Source organism: Chiloscyllium plagiosum, chromosome 26 (genome assembly GCF_004010195.1).
Source record: "Chiloscyllium plagiosum isolate BGI_BamShark_2017 chromosome 26, ASM401019v2, whole genome shotgun sequence".
Taxonomy (NCBI): Eukaryota; Metazoa; Chordata; class Chondrichthyes; order Orectolobiformes; family Hemiscylliidae; genus Chiloscyllium; species Chiloscyllium plagiosum.
The window spans coordinates 12464989-12485018 of record NC_057735.1 but is presented as its reverse complement, the minus strand read 5'-3'; the positions used below and the strand labels follow the sequence as shown (position 1 = coordinate 12485018).

At 41.5% G+C, this 20030-nt stretch overlaps 1 protein-coding gene across 6 annotated transcripts in view; it reads left to right on the top strand.

The window, feature by feature from the left end:
* Positions 1–6105: 6105 nt before the first annotated feature.
* The window catches only part of LOC122563094 (solute carrier family 41 member 1-like), a 62268-nt gene continuing 48343 nt past the window's right edge, over positions 6106–20030 (top strand). The window contains exons 1-2 of one of the 6 annotated variants that reach the window (XM_043716520.1): positions 6106–6153; positions 6997–7749. In XM_043716520.1, the coding sequence (XP_043572455.1) occupies positions 7342–7749 (408 nt within the window). In that variant the 5' untranslated portion in view covers positions 6106–6153; positions 6997–7341. Of the gene's footprint in view, positions 6154–6239; positions 6325–6435; positions 6539–6680; positions 6701–6996; positions 7750–20030 lie in introns of those variants that run through there. The other 5 variants (XM_043716518.1, XM_043716519.1, XM_043716517.1 and 2 more) reach the window with 5 other exon arrangements.

Below are 20030 nucleotides of genomic sequence, written 5' to 3'. Positions count from 1 at the left end.
CACCGCCGTTCCCTCACCACCAGACGCCTGGAGGAAGAGCGCCTCATCTTCCGCCTCGGAACACTTCAACCCCAGGGCATCAATGTGGATTTCAACAGTTTCCTCATTTCCCCTTCCCCCACCTCATCCTAGTTTCTAACCTCCAGCAACACAATCCCCTGACGTGTCCGGACTTGTCCGACCTGCCTAGGTCCTTTTTCACCTATCCACTCCACCTTCTCCTCCCTGACCTATCACCTTCATCTCCTTCCCCACTGACCTATTGTACTCTATGCTACTCTATCCCCACCCCCACCCTCCTCTAGCTTATCTCTCCACGCTTCAGTCTCTCTGCCTTTATTCCTGATGAAGGGTTTTTGCCCGAAACATCGATTTTGCCTGTCCTCGGATACTGCCTGAATTGCTGTGCTCTTCCAGCACCACTGATCCAGAATCTTATCAGGGAGAAGGGGTACTGCCACACTTGGTCGGGGATTAGTCCGATTCCAGTCCAAAGGGGTTGATCATGGTCAATCAGGTGCTTAGTCATACCCAAAAGGGTTCCATGAGTAGGGGACTTGGGCAGTGATCAGTCCTTGAAGTCAAATGCATAATAAATAGTAGAAGCAGTCACTGTTAATTTCTTTTTTTTTAAAATGACAATTTGAGATACACTACGTTATATTTGAGACATTATATATCATGAATGTAACACGTTTAATAGGGAAAGAGGGACTTCTGTAAAAATAGTTCACAAAGCTTTCCTGCAGTTTCTCCGAATGTCACTTGTCTATTGCAGTTTAAATGGTAGAGATTTATTGTTATGAGCAGTCAGCAACTCCATTGTCATTATATATTATGCAACTGCAAACTAAATCAAAGTTAAAAATTACACAACACCAGCTTATACATAAACAGGTTTAATTGGAAGCACTGGCTTTCGGAGCGCTGCTTCTTCATCAGGTGGTTATGGAGTACTCAGGTTGTACTCCACAACCACCAGATGAAGGAGCAGTGCTCCGAAAGCTAATGCTTCCAATTGAACCTGTTTATCTATAACCTGGTGTTGTGTGATTTTTAACTTTGTACACCCCAGTCCAACACTGGCATCGCCAAATCAAAATTAAATCCATATTGGCATTTCTTTAGCCAGCAGTTCCTAATCAATCGTCTATTTTACCCATTTCGCCTCAAAGTTTTCTTTATTGTTTTATACTAAAATGATGGCTGAGGCAAGGAAGTGAATTTTACAAAATGGACCAATTAAATGGGAAATATGGGAATTACACTTGTTGCTTCAAATTTTTTTCCGTATTATTAGATAAACTTGGTGCATCTTTGTAGTGCATCTAAAGTTAACTGCAACCAACCATAGCAGTGGGGCACATCATACTGTGATGCTTTGGTGTTACATGTACAATATTTTACAAAGAGTTTACAGTATAGTTAACCTGTTACCAAGGAAGGAACATTAATATGTGTTTTGGTTGGGTGATGGACAACAATATGGAAACAAAGTCCAGCTCAGGTTTCCTGCTCTGATTATTTATTCTGCTAAAAGAAGTGCTGAACCCAAGTGACCCAATTAACCAGAACAATCTGTAGTGAGTCAGATTTAGATGGGAACAGAAATGATGCTTTGTGCTCATTCAGGCATGCATCCTGTACATGTCCATACCAGAATTTTCCATGTCCTATTATTTGCTCATTTTGGCAAACATGATCACTGTTTCACATTGTTGTACGCATTGGGCCATGCTGCATGCCCTTGGCAACAGTTCCATTCTTTGTGGCATAGAAAATAATTATATTTATGGCTGGCGCCAAAGCAAAAAGAATGTGTTTGTGAAAGTCATTTTATTTTAAGAAACTAAGCAGACCATTCAATCCTGATGGTCCAGTGCAGCAGTGTCCTTTTTACCAGCTGCTGAGATGGGAATGCATCTTTCATTCTTGCCCAGCACACAGGTTTGTTTAGCACGTGTACAGTATTATATGTTTGCAATGTATCAGCCTAACCCCAACTCTTCAACATATTAATTTCGGCAACATTAGCTTTCTCTTGTTAAGTAATACTTTTGTCTAATCTTGTTTTGTTACAGCTTTCTTAAAGGATACGTGAGAAAGAAGACCAAAGCGTTTGCATTGATACAGCACTTTTCACGATCATTGGGATTTTCAAAGCACTTTACAGTGAATGAAGTACAGTAGTTTTGAAAAGTAGTCATTGTTGTAATACAGGAAATGCAGAAGTTAAATCTGTACAACAAATTCACAAAAACAACGGTAATAACCAGACAAGCTGTTAATTGATGCTGATTGAGGGCTAAGTATAGGCCAGAATATTGGGGAGAACTCAGCAGTTAAATACTGCAGGTGCTAGATGTCTTAAATAAAGACAGCAAATACTAAGGGCAATCAGCAGGTCTGACATACTATGGAAGGAGAAGCAGAGTTCATGTTTCAGGTGGTTGACTACTGAACACACTAAGAAGGTCATTGATGCCAACATCTCTCAACAGATGCTAATGGATCTGCTGGCTATCTCCAGAATTTGCTGTTTATACCGCAGGGATAATTCCCCTGTTCTTCTTCAAAATAGCATTGTGGAATTGTTTACATCCTCTAAAAAGGATAGTAAGCACCTTGGCTGGTCCATCTCCAACAATGCAATAATTCATACAGTGTTAACCTTGATGGAGTGGGATTGAACTCAGCAATGACAAAGAACCTGCAATGTAACAAGACCTTTTTCTTCAGTGTTACAGCAAGTTAAATTTTTTCTTTTTATTAGTCAAGTAGTAATTTGTTTGCCATTGAGCACCTAGCAGTAAGGTTACTCAACTGTAAAGACCACTGCAGTTAAACCTAATTCATCCAACATGTTTTTAAAAGAGGGGACCACATCAAATTAATGAAGAATGGAACACTTGTTTGACATTCTTTGTTGTGGGAAGGGAATTTGACATCAGTTTTTGTGCTCCTGTTGAGATTGGATAACACAGCACACGTTGAAGACTAAAGCTGGCACATCCTGCTATTGTCATGGTTAATTTGTGTTTCATCCAAAGGGTGATATCTAGTACTCAATGTTTTAAAGGGAGTTACAGTCAGAAATCCTTATCACATTTTTTTAAAATTGGAATTTACATTTGAGGTGCTGTAAACCACAGGATCACAGACCAAGATCTGAAAGGCAGGTTTGACTACATAGCTCTGTTGAGTTGGCCTTGACATAATGGACTGAATGCCTTCTGTGCCACAAAGTAATTATAATGCGGTAGGAGGTAATTTGATGCATCAAGTCTATGTTAATTCTCTATACAATCTGCCTATTTCCACACTTTATTCTAAAGAGCCCCAAAGATTTCTTTCTCTTATATGCCCATATAATTTTCTTTTGAAATCATCAATCATCTACACTTCCTCCATTCTTGTAGGCCCCACATTCCACAGTTTCTTTATTACCATTAATTAGACTGATTCACAAATGGGAACATATAAATATACAGCCGGAATAGGCCCTTTGAGTATGCTCCACTATTTATTATGTTCATGGCTGATCTGATTACTCCACATTCTCGCCTACTCTAAGAACCTTTCACCCTCTTCACTTATCACGAATCTATCTATCTACCTGTATATTTATGCCTTTAAAAATATTGAAAGACTCTGGTTCCATTGTCCTTTGAGGAAGAGCAGTCCAAAGAGCCACAACCTTCTGTGAGAAAATAATTCTCCCCATTTCGATCTTAAATGGGCAGCTTTTTACTTTTAAACAGTGACCACATATTCTAGATTCTCTCACAAGAAGAAATGCCCATGCTGTCAGCATTTTATACATTACAAACAAGTGACCTTATTCTTCTAAAGTCCAGTGGACACAAGCCTAGCATTTCCAACTTTCCTGATAAGACTTCCCCCTCTGCAGACCCCCCCCCCCCCCCCCCGCACACACACACACATACATATCCCCCTCCATTCCAGGTATTTGTCCAGTACACCTTATTTGAATAGCTTCCAAAAGAATTACAACTTTAAATAGTTGAGGCTCCACACTGATCCCTATGGCACACTCCTCCTTACACATTGCAAACCAGAAAATGACCCATTTATGCCTACTTCATTTCCTGTTAACTAGCTAAGGTGCCATCAATGCCAGGATGTTACCCCCATTATGAGCTTTTATTTTCTGCAAAAATCTGCAATACAGCACCTTGTCAATGTCTTCTGAAATTAGTACAGTACATCCACTGGTCCTCCTTTATTCACAGCACATTACTTCCTTGAACTTCTATTAATTGGTTAGATATGAATTGTCTTTTGCTTCCTGATACTCTTGAACTTTTAGAGTCATAGAGATGTACAGCACGGAAACAGACCCTTCGGTCCATTCCGTCCATGCCGACCACATATCCCAACTCAATCTAGTCCAACCTGCCAGCACCCGGCCCAATCCCTCTAAACCCTTCCTATTCATATACCCATCCAAATGCCTTTTAAATGTTGCAATTGTACCAGCCTCCACCACTTCCTCTGGCAGCTCATTGCATACACGTACCACCCTCTGTGTGAAAAAGCTGCCCCTTAGGTCTCTTTTATATCTTTCCCCTCTCACCCTAAACCTATGCCCTGTAGTTCTGGACTCCCCGACCCCAGGGAAGACACTTTGTCTATTTAGAGCTGAAAATGTGTTGTTGGAAAAGTGCAGCAGGTCAGGCAGCATCCAAGGAGCAGGAGAATCAACGTTTCGGGCATGAGCCCTTCTTCAGGAAGGGCTTTGACTATTTACCCTATCCATGCCCCTCATTATTTTGTAAACCTCTATAAGGTCACCCCTCAGCCTCCGACGCTCCAGGGAAAACAGCCCCAGCCTATTCAGCCTCTCCCTATAGCGCAAATCCTCCAATCCTAGCAACAGTCTTGTAGGCTCAGTGGTTAGCACTGCTGCCACACAGCGCCAGAGATCCGAGTTCAATTCCTGCCTCGGGCAACTGTCTGTGTGGAGTTTGCACATTTTCCCTGTGTCCGCATGGGTTTCCTCCAGGTGTTCCGGTTTCCTCCCACAGTCCAAAGATGTGCAGGTTAGGTGAATTGGCTATGTTAAATTGCCTGTAGTGTTAGGTGGATTAGTCAGCAGTAAATGTAGGGGGTGGGTTGCTCTTCGGAGGGTCGGTGTGGACTTTTGGGCCGAAGGGCCTGTTTCGACACTGTAGGTAATATAATCTAAATCTTTTCTGAACCCTTTCAAGTTTCACAACATCTTTCCGATAGGAAGGAGACCAGAAATGCACGCAATATTCCAACAGTGGTCTAACCAATGTCCTGTACAGCCGCAACATGACTTCCCAATTCCTGTACTCAGTAATGACTTGTATACAGAGATTTACCCTGTATATAGAGATTTTCCAAATCAATCAGTCAGAAATGTTATTAGATACCTCTGGAGCAGGTGGGACTTGAACCTAGGCCTCCTTCCCCCGAGGTAAGCATCATACCACAATGCTACAAGAGGCCCAAGAAGTGTGTTTTGTGCACTGTGTCTCTACCTTTGGAAGAGCCCTCAACTCCAATGATATTATTACATTTTCTGTGCTCCAGATACAAACCAGACTCATCGCACATCTCAGTTTGCCACCCATGTCATACAGCACGGAAACAGACCCTTTGGTCTAACTTGTCCATGCCAACCAAATATCCTAAATTAATCTAGTCCCATTTGTCAGCACTTGGCCCATATCCCTTCCTATTCATATACCCATCCAGAAGCCTATTATTCACTGCGCATGTAGTCCCTGCCTGTAAAGAAAAATAACTAAAAAATATACAATTCAACTTGAGTTGGCAATCTGCCTGCATATTAATGGTAAGTACTAAATAGTTACTGAATCCTAATCTTCTACTGTCCAATTCCTGCCGGGTCTGAGTCACGAACACAAACTTTTCTCAATTTGCTACATTCTTAGATACAGTACATGGAGTTCCAATCTCTCTGTGACGTTCGGGTGGGGGAGGCTCCTTCCACATAGCCAGCAGCTCTGATCGGTTTGTGGCCTGCCCATCAAGCTGGCGGGCGTTCTGATTGGTGAGCAGTGATGTCGTTGGTGACAGGTGACCGGCACCGCCTCCCCGCCGTGCGCCTGTGCGGGGTCGTGCTGATGGCAGTCGTTGGAGGTTCGTAGCTTGGCGCCGAACGGGGAGGGGAAGCGAGGAGGAAAAAGAAGAATAGGTGGGGGGGTGGGGGGTAGATACAGGGGGAGTGGAGGGGAAGGCCCTGTTACACAGCGGCTCGTTCAACTGCCGGTTAATGAGTGATGGTCGTCAACGCCTCACATCCTCCAGCAGGTAACACTTTAACCCGCAGAAAGGGAACGAGGTGTCTCAATCTGTCACTCTCGACTCCCCCCCCCCACTATATATATATATATATGTGTGTGTGTGTGTGGGCGTGGGTGGGGAGAAGAGAAAACCCCAAAAGGAAGGAGCAAGAGACGGTGAGAGACACAGGGACAGGAGACTGCGGGAGGCTTCATTCCAGCCAGGCAACTGACAGGGTAAAGTGAGGCCACAGTTTGTACCTCCTTCCTTTTTCCTAATAAAAAGGAGACACCTTTGGAGATCAAAGGAGGGAACTTTACAGACTGTTTGATAACTGGGAGATAGAGAACGTTTGACTCGAGATCTGAGTTAGAGGAAATTTTGTTTTTGACTGACAGTTCAGGTAACGCTCAGTAATGACTGGAACTGCAAGTCGATCTTGCTTTCTGTTTTATTTCTACCCCAGGGTTTTGTCAGAGGAATTTATTTTTGTTTGTCCCAGTTTAGCTTATTTATTATTGGAGTGGGCGAAAGATAAATTCCAAATGTTGGCTGCCGGCATTTATTTCCTGACTGACTCCCGTTGAGCGTGTTCGGCTGGCTCCTAACAAAATGCAGCTTGTCAAGTTCGCTCCCTCCTTTCCCCAAAGATGTTATTCAGGGTTAGACTTTAATGTATCTTTTTCCTTCTATTCACAGAGAGATTGTACCGATTTCTCACGTCGGGCTGACCACTGGGGAATAAAAAGTCCGTCAGTCTCACGTCGTTGCACTGGGAGATTTTTTTTGCCACGTGTTGAAAAGGTATATTTTCATCATGAAGCTGCTTCTGGAGGAAATGCAGTTCTGCCAAATTCATTGTGGAACTACAAGCTGAAAAGAATCTTTCATAACATAAATCTTCTGTTTTGCAAACAAAACCTACAGAGCCTGCCTTTATTATTTTGAGTGGGGGAGGAGAACAAACATTTTATAAACTTGTTAATATTTGAAACCAGAAAACAAGGTGAAACGTTATGATATCTGGAAGATTGTGAATTCGCTATGTCTAACTCTATGGAACAGAAAGAGCTGGGCCCCCTTTACCATGCCAATGGAAATGCCTATCCGGTCGTTGGCAGCCCTGATGAATTTGCCATTTCTGTAACTCCTAATTCCTCCAAGGAACTGGTGGAAACCTCAGACTATTTAACAGAAGAGAGAGAACAGGGTGAAAGGGTAGAGACTGTAGTGAGAGACTCTCGTGCCAATGCCAAAGGTTTAAGGGAAGAAGATGCCCTTCTGGAGAATGGCAGCCAAAGTATTGATAGCGATGATATCAGCACTGACCCAACTCGGGGTCATGATACCCTTAAAGAGACTTCTTTCTCTATAGGACTGCAGGTTGTGTTCCCTTTCCTGCTGGCAGGCTTTGGGACAGTGGCAGCTGGAATGGTCTTGGATATTGTACAGGTAGGTGTGTGTGCATTGTATTTGTGTGGTTCTGCCATTGTGGCACCAATCTCCCCAGACTGACAATTGCAGGTCGAGAACCTGGGTCACCAATCAATTCTGAAGCAGCCCCTGGGGAAATGGATGAAAGGAGCAGGATACTTTTTCATTCATTTCTCTGCTCCCTTTCCCCAAAAGAGAAAGTAAAATCTTTTACAAAAAGCCTCCACAGGAACTGACTGTTTAATTTGAAATCGTGGCAGTGGACTCAGACCCTATCATTTTGTGAATTTGGAAGCACTGCAGTGCCAATTACATTTATCAGTGAATAGAATATTCATTCTTTCTTTAAATTCTGCCTTTCATTTTCCATGGAATTATTGTATAGTTTTGAAACTGTTTCTTGCTAAAATTGCATTCAATAGAATGTACATTGGCATGTGTAAAAATTGCTCCAAATTTACTAGCGGAATGTGGAAGCCCCTTGGCGGGAGGAAAAAAAATGCCTCGTATGCTTTGGTACTTGCTGCTATATTCAAATAGAATGTAAACTTTGTTATATTCAGTATTAACTGTGAAGTATTAATGATGTGGAGATGCCGGTGTTGGATTGGGGTGTACAAAGATAAAAATCACAAAACACCAGGTTATAGTCCAGCAGGTTTAATTGCAAGCACTAGCTTTCGGAGCGACGCTCCTTCATCAGGTAGAGCAGCGCTTCGAAAGCTCTTGCTTGCAATTAAACCTGTTAGACTATAACCTGGTGTTCTGTGATTTAAAACTTTGAGATATTAAAGGTGGAATATAAAGTTAGAAACAATAATGCATGGTCTTTCCCACTGCCTTCCAGGCTCTAAACCACAATAACTATTTCCCTCTAATTTCATATGGTAACGTATTAATTTGCTGATTTTAAAGTTGAATCACAATCGCCCCAAAGTGAAGCAATTCTTGACCAGACTTACACCATGGCGCTGTTTGCTGCAAATTGTGCCAATCCAAAAAGGTGAGAAACTCTTTGTGAGGAAGGTGAAGTTGACTGGCAAGTTTTTACCTCTTTGTGATGGGAAAAAATTATTTGTTAAAATTCTCTGTTCAATATTTTGATATTTGCTTTGAAAGTGTTGACATTTCATTATACTGCTTTGTTCAGTTCCAGAACAATGTGAGGAATAACATTAAGTCCATTCTTGTGGATTTTATGGGATACGTTGTTTTGTCGTTTAAAATCCAATTTTGTATTAATCAGTGTTGGTGTAATTATTCTCAGTTAATTTACAATTAATGCTCTCTTTAGAATAATAGTGTGGGTGTGCAGTTTAAGTTTAATTCGAGTACAGATTGTTCTTTTTTTGTGATGTGGGAAGAAGTTATGTTGAAGCATTGAAAATTGAGTATTGGCATTTTGTGCTGAATAAATTCCCTGGTGGAGAAAGTGCAATGCAGGCATCATTTAACAATGGCATTCGTACTGTGTTAACTGTGTTACCAGGTCATAGAGTCATTGAGATCTACAGCATGGAAACAGACCCCTCGGTCCAACCCATCCATGCCAACCAGACACCCCAACCCAATCCAGTCCCACCTGCCAGCACCTGGCCCACATCCCTCCAAACGCTTCCTATTCATATACCCATCCAAATGCCTTTTAAATGTTGCAATTGTACCAGCCTCCACCACTTCCTCTGGCAGCTCATTCCATACATGTACCACCCTCTGCGTGAAAAAGTTGCCCCTTAGGTCTCTTTTATACGTAGCGGATGAAAATACCACTCTAGATCTCGAACCCACAAAATTATCAAACCAACTATCTTCGACAGGTAGAATCGAAGGTGTCGTCAAGTTGCAGAATTACCTCCCAATCTCCTTCTGAAAACTTGCAGCAAAGCTAAACAACACCTCCAAGAATGATAATTTGCATGTTCCAGAGCAGAATTAGTGAATTCACTGAGGGGAGTTGGCATTCTTTTTTCATTGTTGCTTTTTACCCACCATTTAATTTGCTGGCATTTACTCAATTGGATGTTTGATTAATAATACAGATAAATGGTCATTTGAGTTGAGTGCTGTTTTTTAAGTGACACTTTGCACCAGGGTGTCTTAATTCTGCAACTGAAGGGTTTCACACCTTTTTGGGTTGGCACAATTTGCAGTTTACAGCACCACGGAGTATGCCTTGTCAAGAATGGCTCCACTTAGGGGTGATTGTGAATCAACTTTAAAAATGGCAAGTTACTATGTTACCATATGAAATTAGAGGGAAATAGTTCTTGTGGTTTAGAGCCTGGAAGGCGGTGGGAAAGGCTGTGCATTATCATCTCTTACCATGATGATTTGACTTTATATTCTGAGTTTTAATGGAATAAAACATGTCAAACTATTTGAAAAGAGCATTGTTGGGGGGAAAATGGCAGTGTTACGGGTTAGTAGAATATTTTCCTTTATCGTGACAGGAATTGAACATAAAGGATTTTATGCTATAATTATATAGAACATTGTTGAAACTACATCTCGAATACTGAGAGATTTTGGTCTCCTTACTAAAGAAGACTGTAAGTACATCATGGGTGATTCAGAATAGGTTGACAGGATTGGTACTTCAAGGAAAAGTTGGACATGTGTGGAATGAGCTGTCAGAGGAAGTGGTGGAGGCTGGTACAATTGCAACATTTTAAAGGGCATCTAGATGGGTATATGAATAGGAAGGGTTTAGAGGGGTATGGGACAAGTGCTGGCAAATGGGACTAGATTAAGTTGGGATATCTGGTTGGCGTGGACGAGTTGGACCGAAGGGTCTGTTCCTGTGCTGTACATTTTCTGACTCTATGTAAAAACAATGACTGCAGATGCTGGAAACCAGATTCTGGATTAGTGGTGCTGGAAGAGGACCACTGCTCCTTGAATGCTGCCTGAACTGCTGTGCTCTTCCAGCACCACTAACCCAGAATCTCTGACTCTATGCTTACATTGGGATTTAGAAGAGTGATGGGTGACTTGATTGAAGTATATAAGATTCTGAATAGGCTCGACAATGTGGATATAAAAATTGTTTCTTGATGTGAGTGAATCCAAAACTAGAGGACACTTAAAATTTAAAGAACATGCTTTTAATACAGAGATGAGGATAATATTTTTTTCGGAGAGTTGAGAGTTTGAAGTCTCTGCCTCAGATGTTAGAAGTAGGGTCATCGAAGGTAGGTAGATTTTTATTATATAAACTGATTTATAAAAGGGTATTAGGAATGGCTTGGAAATATGCTATTCAGAACACCAGATAAGCCATAACCATATGGTGGACTAATCTCGAACTACTCCTGCTCTTAGGTTGTATGGATTTATGTGCGGATATTAGGGAAGAATCCAAGACTTGATCAAAAAAATGTAAGAAATGCCTTAAAGGAATAAAAACAACAATGGAGATGTTTGAAGTATTACTTCCGAGTTGATAGTCTTTATGTCTGATAGCAGAGTCATACCAGTGATAGAGCAATTAAAATTGGATGCTCCAGAAGTCTGAGTTAAAGGAGGGTCGAGGGATACGAACTGGTAATGGAGAAGGGATGGAGTAAAACAGTGAAGAGATTTGATGACTTGGATGTGAATTTTAAACTTGGTATGCTTAAAAGATGGGCCTGCATAGGTCCACAAGAACCTGAGGGTTTGTGCAGGACTTGTTACAGGCTGGGACCTGAGCAGCAGAGTTTTGGCCGATATCAAGTTTACAGAGTGAAATGTCAAAGGCTGGCCAGGAATACATTGGAATAGTCAAGTGTAGAGGTAACAAAAGAATAGAGTGGCAGATGAGATACTACAAATAGTGTAAACATCATGATCTTGATGGCATGAACAAACAACTTCTGTGTTTGCTTGGCATGTCCTCTGCCTATTGCCATTTCTAAATAAGCTAAAGAGGTTCCTTAATCACTTTGTGTCTGAAGGAAAACAATATTCTTTATTCTTGCATGGGCTGTGGGCATTGCTGGCAAGGTCAGCATTTGTTGCGCGTTCCTAATTGCCTCTGGACTGGGTGGCCTGTTAGGTCATTCCAGAGGGCAGTTATAGAGTCAAGTACACCGCCTGAAAATAATGTTTCTTTGCCTATGTTCACCTTTGGGAGAAATGTAGTATGAGTTGAGATTAGTGCTGATTTGATATTCCCAAATACTTACAACCTATAAATAGAGAGTGCACCCAGATGTAGTGTTCTGGCCTATGTTGATCTTAGAACTTTGGCTTCAGCAGAATGCTTGTATAGAATTAAGGGGCCAGAAAGTTACACCTTAAAACTAATGCATGTGCTATCATCTGTTAATTTTAAAATAATCTGTCAAAGTTGCGAGCAAATAATGCAGCATTAACGGAAATTGCTGTCAGCAGGTCTGGCAGTATTTTGGGGAGAACTGTTTCAAGTTATATTTCAATCGTATTTTATTAATAAATGTTAACGATGAGTACTCAAATCACTGAATTTCACACTAATCTTGCCATTGCAGCAATCCCAAGCTTGGAGCTGTGCAACGAGTAGGAAAAAGCCTCCATATTGATTACAAATTATAATCAAACTGTTCGCGTTTGGAGGTTGCCTATTTTGTATTACTAGGCGAAAGTGAGAACTGCAGATGCTGGAGATCAGAGTCAAGAGTGTGGTGCTGGAAAAGCACAGCAGGTCAGGCAGCATCCGAGGAGCAGAGAAATTACATTTCGGACAAGAGCCTTTCATCAGGAATGCCAGATTCTGATGAAAGGCTTTTGCCCGAAACATCAATATGACTTGTTGTTTGCGCAGCTTCTCAAAATTCTGGCTATGGATTGCACCTACCTGCTCTTTCTCTGCCACCCCCCTGCTCCATCCCACCCCACCCCAAAAAAAGCACAAGTGGTGAGAACACATCACATGATGATGGTTCTCAACGTCCAGGTAACACCACCGGAGATTAGCTGCATTTTCCCCTGCTCCACCCCACCCCACCCCAAAAAAAGCACAAGTGGTGAGAACACATCACATGATGGTTCTCAACGTCCAGGTAACACCACCGGAGATTAGCTGCATTTTGTCTTTCAGCAAAATGGGAAAGAGTTAGCTGTGCAAAATAAATGATTGGGTCTCAATTAGAATCTTGCATTTGGTGTTAATTGCCCTGCCTTGAGGAATGTTGAGGACAATGGAGCAAATATAGATGTCATTTACAGAGGTATGACCACGTGGGAAAAAGCTGGTGTATCTTTCGTTAGGATAAGGCAAATCAGAAGGTGATTCTGTTCAGGGTTTTCAGCATTATGTAGGATATCAATTATGGACAGATCAAGGTGAAAAATAAGACTTTTTAAAAGTTTACCTTTGTCCGACTGACATTCTGAGTTGCACATTTTTTTTTTGCATCTAAACAACTCCCCTGAACAGACAGCTTGAGGAACAATGAATGCTCTTTTTGTTTGTCACAGCTTCTTGTTGAACTAACCTGAAACCTGGTTCTCCTTGTAAAGATCCCAGTGCTGTACCTCAACCATTGGGTGACATGGCACAGTGGTTAGCCCTGCTGCCTCACAGTGTTAGGGACCTGGGTTCGATTCTAACCTCAGACAACTGGCTCTATGGAGTTTGCACATTCTCCTGGATTCTGCATGGGTTTCTGCAGGGTACTCTAGTTTCCTTCCACAGTTAAAAATATGCAGGTTAAGTGGATTAGCCAAGCTAAATTGTCCCGTAGTTTTGAGGGATTTACAAACTGGGTGGATTAAGAATGGTAAATGTGGGTTACAGGGATAAAGTGGGTGGACCTGGGTCTAGGTGTGCTGCTCTTTGGCGGATCAGTGCAGATTGATGGGCAAAATTGCTTCTGTATACTCTGTTGGGATTCTATAATAATCTCTCTCTCTTGCCTTTACATAAATGAAATTATAATCCTGCATCTTGTAAAAAGGATCTTCAGTGACCTTCTGTCTGATACACAGTTGTTGACAGTAAATGAGGATCTTGCTCAAAACATAGGTGCTTTATTCAGTGTCTACAGGAACGACTTGCTAAATGAATCCTCCTGCAGTTTTCTGTGTGTTTCTAGAGGTCGAGCTAGGCTTCGTTTTCACTTGCTCTGAAATGCTGTTGATATATTACAGAGTTGCAGTTGGTAGTGAGTTTGGATAGTGAATGGTATTTGGATATGGCAGTAAACATTGTCCTGTCCTTACCCACTACCCAGATTTTCCAACAAAATTCATTCCAGGAATTATTTATGGCAAAAATACTAGTGACATTTAATGCAAGGGTTCTGATTGTTCCTCCTTAGTATCATTTTTTTACGTCAGTGCTTCCAATTCGAGAGAGTACAGTCTGAATCGTACCTTGACTGCATTTCTGATTTGCTCATTTGTGCACGATGAAATGTTAGTTCTCACACAGAAGGATGAAAAACTGGTCTAATGCTACCCATCCAACCTGAAACATACAGTTTGAGTGTTAGTCCGGCCATTTAACAATCTGGTTTGGGACTTGAATGCTGAACAGCTTGAGCTGTAAATCTGAACAGCTGTTTTCAGATGCATGTGTTACCTTTACCTGTTACTGTGTGTTTGTGATGAGTACCTTAGCCTTTTTAAAGCAGCAGTGATCCAAAATAATGAGGATTTAAAGTTGCTCCCTGAATGCCAAAAAAAATTGCCCCCTGCAGTGACCTTTCCAACTCATTTATCCCCTTCCCTACAGTTCATTTTGATTAGATTAGATTAGATTCCCCACAGTGTGGAAATAGGCCCTTCGGCCCAACAAGTCCACACCGATCCTCCAAAGAGTAACCCAATTCCCTCTGACTAGAGCACCTGATGTTATGGGCAATTTAGCGTGGTCAGTTCACCTGACCTGCACATCTTTGGACTGTGGGAGGAAACCGGAGCACCTAGAGGAAACTCACGCAGACACTGGGAGAATGGGCAAACTCCACATAGTCAGTCGCCCGAGGCTGGAATTGAGCCGAGGTCCCTGACGCTGTGAGGCAGCAGTGCTAACCACTGAGCCATTGTGCCAGAGTCTTGAAATCTGACTCCTCACAAGGAGCATGGTCAGAGCATAAATAATTCCACATCCAATTGAATCTAGTTGAGGAATCTGATTCCTTTGTGAAATGCTTGAGGGTCGGAGGGTTTAAGCTATAAGGGGAGACTGAATAGGCTGGGGCTACTTTCACTGCAGCGTCAGAGGCTGAGGGATGATGTTATAGAGGTTTATAAACTCATAGGTGAGTAGATAAGGTCTTTTCCCTGGCGGAGTCCAAAACTAGATGGTGTAGGTTTAAGGTGAGAGGGGAAAGATTATAAAAGGAACTGAGGGGTAATCTTTTCATGCAGATGGTGATGTGTGTAAAGAACAAATTGTCAAAGGAATGGTGGAGGCTGGTACAAACTGCAACATTTAAAAAGCATCTGGATGGGTATATGAATAGGAAGGGTTTAGAGGGATATGCGCCAAATGCTGGCAAATGGGACTAGATTGGGATGTCTGGTTAGGGTCCACAGGTTGGACCAATGGGTCTGTTTCCATGCAGTTTAACTCTGACTGTCATATATTGTATCACAAGTTAATGCTGTACTGAATACCCCACACCCTGGTGTCTCATGGTCAGCTCAGGAAAAGAGAGCAGCTGTTTCGAATGGAACTACCCAGTTAATGTTGCCCCAGTGAATCTATAGCTCTGTTAAGGTTTCAGGAAAATATTTTAAAATTCATATACTCAGGAAGCACTAATGACCCCACAACCTAAACACTGAACGTTTCCAAATATGTTTGCATCTTTGGTAATCCATTTGCCCCACTTTAACCATTCGACATGTATCTGTTCCCACTCCATCCAGAAAATTACATGCATTCCTCCTTGAAATGAGCAGATCCTATAGTGATGAAAATGTCAAGTCCCACGCAATTTGGATTCTTAAATGTAGCTCCCGGACATCTCACTGAGTACCCAAAGCTATTTGCTAAAAATGGAAATCTAACAGGATATTTTATTTGTTTGTAGTTCTCTAATGACCACCTGTCATACCTAATAAACTGCTGTGTGTCTACAGTAACAAATAGGCTTTAGTCAGTCCTTATTGTGCACGTGACAAGATTGTACTGTAGTTTATTTTTAAATCTGTATTCTATCAGTTTGCCTCCAGTGATTATCAGTTCACTCAGAGAATTGAAAATTGCAACCAAAATTGCAGTCATGGATCAGCTTTCATGATTTCAGGATATCTTGGAATACTTTGCAACAAATGAAGCACTGCTGCAATGTAGAGACTGTTAGAGCGTAAGAAATGCAACAGAGAAAACAAGGCCCCTCCAACCATAATACAACAGTTCCCAAGCATTCTAGTTTAGTGACATTGATTGAAGGAGAAAATAGTCACCGCTATTGTTTTGAAGTGTTTTTGAGATCACATAAACCGCTATTGTTTTGAAGTGTTTTTGAGATCACATAAACCACATTGCAGCAGTGTACAGTTTCTGTACTTCCTGTGGTTCAGCTGTGAACCAGTTGAGAGAGGAAAGTTACGGTTCAGGCATGTATCATTCTGCTCAGCCTGTCTGTTTATGAGTAGCAAGTAATCTTAATCACACTTGCCTGTCTGGTTACCATATCCCTTTTCATGCCCAAGCTAATCATGCATTTTGCAGCTCTTTGCTCTGTCAACACTGAGAATATCTTGCCACTACAAAGAATGGAGGTTTAATTTTCAAATCAAGTTCTGTCTCCAGAGTGTCTAAGATTTCAGGATAGTTGTCACATCAAATTATGATAGATATAACAGTTTCATTCACAGTAATTATGGTATTTTTGCCCTGTGCCTTCATCTTTCCCTTTCCTCTTCCACCCCTCAATTACAGCACGTGGTTAGGAAGGACACTGATGGTTTGTTCAGTTAAACTAAATAGTTATATCTCTGAGCTGTAGAAATATGGCCAAGTCTGTTGCTCAAAAAGAGATGAGGTTCAATTTTTGATTGCTGCTCCAATATTGTTACTGGGTTTATTCACTTGTCTGTTCCTAATCTGTTGCACTTGTAACATTCTGGATTTGTGAGCACAAATTGCTGTCCCACTGCTATCTGCAGCAGCAGTCTGGAACCAGTAAAGCTGCATGGCATTATTGTATGTATCAATTGCTTTCCTCATTGTCAAAATCTATATGTACTGTTGAAATCAGATGCTATCAATTGCCTTGATATAGAAGTTTTCACCTTCCCACCCTCTCAGTTGTCCTCATTGAAGTACTAGTGGAAGCATTGTACTTGACATTCCCAGCTTTATCATTTCTTATCCTTGATAAAATGTTTTCAGTGAGACTGCCCCATTAAAAACTGGCTCTCTGCCTTCACCCACTTTGTTCCACTGTGGTCTGCTAAACCTTGTTCAGTTCATCCTGATTAGCATCTTTTCCTATAACGTGAGGTTTTGAGGAATTATTCTCTTCCTTGTCTCCCCACAGAACATAAAGTCCAGTCTTTTTCATCCAGTGTTTTTCTATACTGAGCTATAGAAATTGAAGCACAGAAGTAAACCATTCAGCCCCTCGTGTCTGTCTGCATTAGTTTATTTCTAAAAATGTTTGAGTCCTTTGTGTCTTGAGGTGAATTGGTCACCATAGCTACATAAGTTGTGCCATTCTTTGCCAATAGGGGGTTTACCTGGCCCTTGGAATCCTAGATTGACATTGGAGGCAGGTACATCTTCTGTTGTAAAACAATAGGTTAAAAAAAAGCCACGGCCCTTTTTTTTCATTCAATTGATTGTGCTATGGCCTTAAATAGCAGTTAAAGAGCAATTGAGGCTTTGCAGTTTTCGCTTGGTTTGTTTTTCGGTTCTCACTGTAGCCCTTGTAGCATTGTTGGCATTACTATGCTTTTCCTCTGGCTTTTTTTTTTAAACCTGCTGCAGTCCCTGTCTACGTTTTCACTCCAGTCATTCGGTATCCTGGTAATCTCTTTGATTTCTGCAGATGAACTGTGCATATAACAGGCGTATGCAGTGGAAGTAAGGCACCCAGATGGTTAATGCTAACAGTTTTCAAATCTCTTTGTGCACTTCTACTTCAATTAAATTGGTAGACGGCCCGTTCATTTCACACCAGCTCAATCGAAGTGAAAAAGATTTGTTATGAAGCGAATAAGTTTTCGTGCATTGCTCGTTGGCCAGGCCTGCTCTTTTTTTTGTACTAATTGGTTTTAAAAGTGGCAAGTAAGCTTTTTTCAGCCCTGCGTTTTTCATCCTGGCATCATTTTGGAGGCAGGAACATGTGCCCTGAGCTCTGTTTAGTGCGTAGATTATTGAGAAGCCTAGGTGCAGAGCCAAGGTCCATAGTACAAGGCCATGTCAATACTGGAGAGCAGGCGGTAAGTGCTGGGTCATGGAGAAATTTGAGCTTTAAAAGGTTGTAGGCAGAAGGGCCTATTGAAGGAATAACTCAGTTATAAGTTAGATTTGCATGGCATTCCTATATCGTCATGATCAACAAATAGGCACAAATCTTTTGTTTCTTCACTCAGTGACTCTGTGTTGTCACTAATGCACATCTCAGTCTGAGATTGACTTCGGTATTACATCTGGGGGGGTAAAAAGCTGCAGATCCTCAAATTCTTAAACAAACAAAATGTCAGAATTCCACCTAACTGTGGAGAGAGCAAATGTGTTGTTCCTCAAATAAAATTAAACAATGACATCTGTTAAATATGGTGTTTAAAGTTGCAGTTTGGCTGAATATCTCCAGGTTCAAACGTTTACCCCTCTATTCTCCTGTTAACAACGGAGCGATAATGAGGACTGCAGCTGCTGGAGAAGTCAGTCGATAAAGTGTGGTGCTGGAAAAAGCACAGCAGGTCAGGTGGCATCCGAGGAGCTAACAACTGATACATTAATTTGCTTAACACTTAGAATACAAACTGCTTTTCAGCAGTTTTTATATTTTTAATTGTAAATTGTTGTTAGTGTATATAGGTTGTGTCATTAAAAGTCAATACAGGATATTTTGTTGATTTAAGAGGTAGTACAAATATTGCTGAGAACATGAGAGACATGAAAGAAAGTGTAATTATTCATCTTAGAATGGAAATGATTAGGGAAGGTTTCGCAGACATTAAAACATTGACCCAATTGGAGAAAGTAGCCAGGGAGAAGCTAGTCTGCATTGGCAGGAGAGTCAGTAATAAAAGCAATTGGTAAAAAGAATCTGAGGGAAGGGCCGAAAGAATTTTGTTTGGATTAGTGAAAGTTCTGATTAGTGTGCACTTTCGACAGTGGAACAGAATCAATAATAATTTCAAAAGGCAATTGGATAAAATATTTGATATGGCAAACATTGCAGGACTATGAGAGCAAGGGGCTAGCACTAATTGGATACTCTTTCAGATTACTGGCATGTTGTGCTGAGGGATCTCATTCAGTGTGTATAATTCCATAAACACTATTTCTATCATGACAAATCATTGCTGAGTATGAACACTATCGAGAAAATCTAAGCCGATTCTATGTTTCCATCTGTAAAGCTTCCATAACTTTCCCAGTTTGGATAGGCTGTTGTGGCATTAAATGTACTGGTTTGACAGCTGCTGAAAATTTGCATTGTCTGATATGGACAGTACTCAGTACTTCTGTAGCGAGCCTGTAGAGAGGTTCGTGCAAAACTGACAACGTGGCTTTGCTTCTCTAGCTTGTGGGTTGCTGGCTCAGAGAGAGGGGGAAAATGATTGCAAGAAGCTTACGTAGCTCTGAGTATGAGACTGGGTGTGTAGTTGCAGATTCCAGGCTTGCACCTTGGGCAACCTTTCCTGCTTCCAAAACTGTTGTATTGTCATTCAGTTCATCTGAGCTGGGCACAGACACCCGGAAGAGCTTTGCCTTCCCAATGCAGATACTGCATTAGTTTATTAATCTTCCCATTGTAGTTTACCATGTTATTTTAATCCATCTGTATACCATCTTAATGGCTGAGATTTTCTTCCTTGCCTGGAAATATTCCTGCAGATGGGGTTCTGCAATTTCCTGCTCACTTGTACTCCAATCACCACACCTGTGTGTGGTATGGAAGGATCCCAGAAATCTGGTGGTAACACACAATCACGGAATGACTGATCACGATGGGACTCAGGCCTAGAGTTCAAGCTAGCTCCACCTTTGTCCACTAAAATAAAACCAAATACTGCGGATGCTGAAGATATGAAACAAAAAGAGAAATTGCTGGAGAAACTCAGCAGCTCTGGCAGCATCTCTGGAGAGAAAGCAGTATTAACATTTTGCATCCAGTGATTCGTCATCAACTTTGTCCAGATGGCCT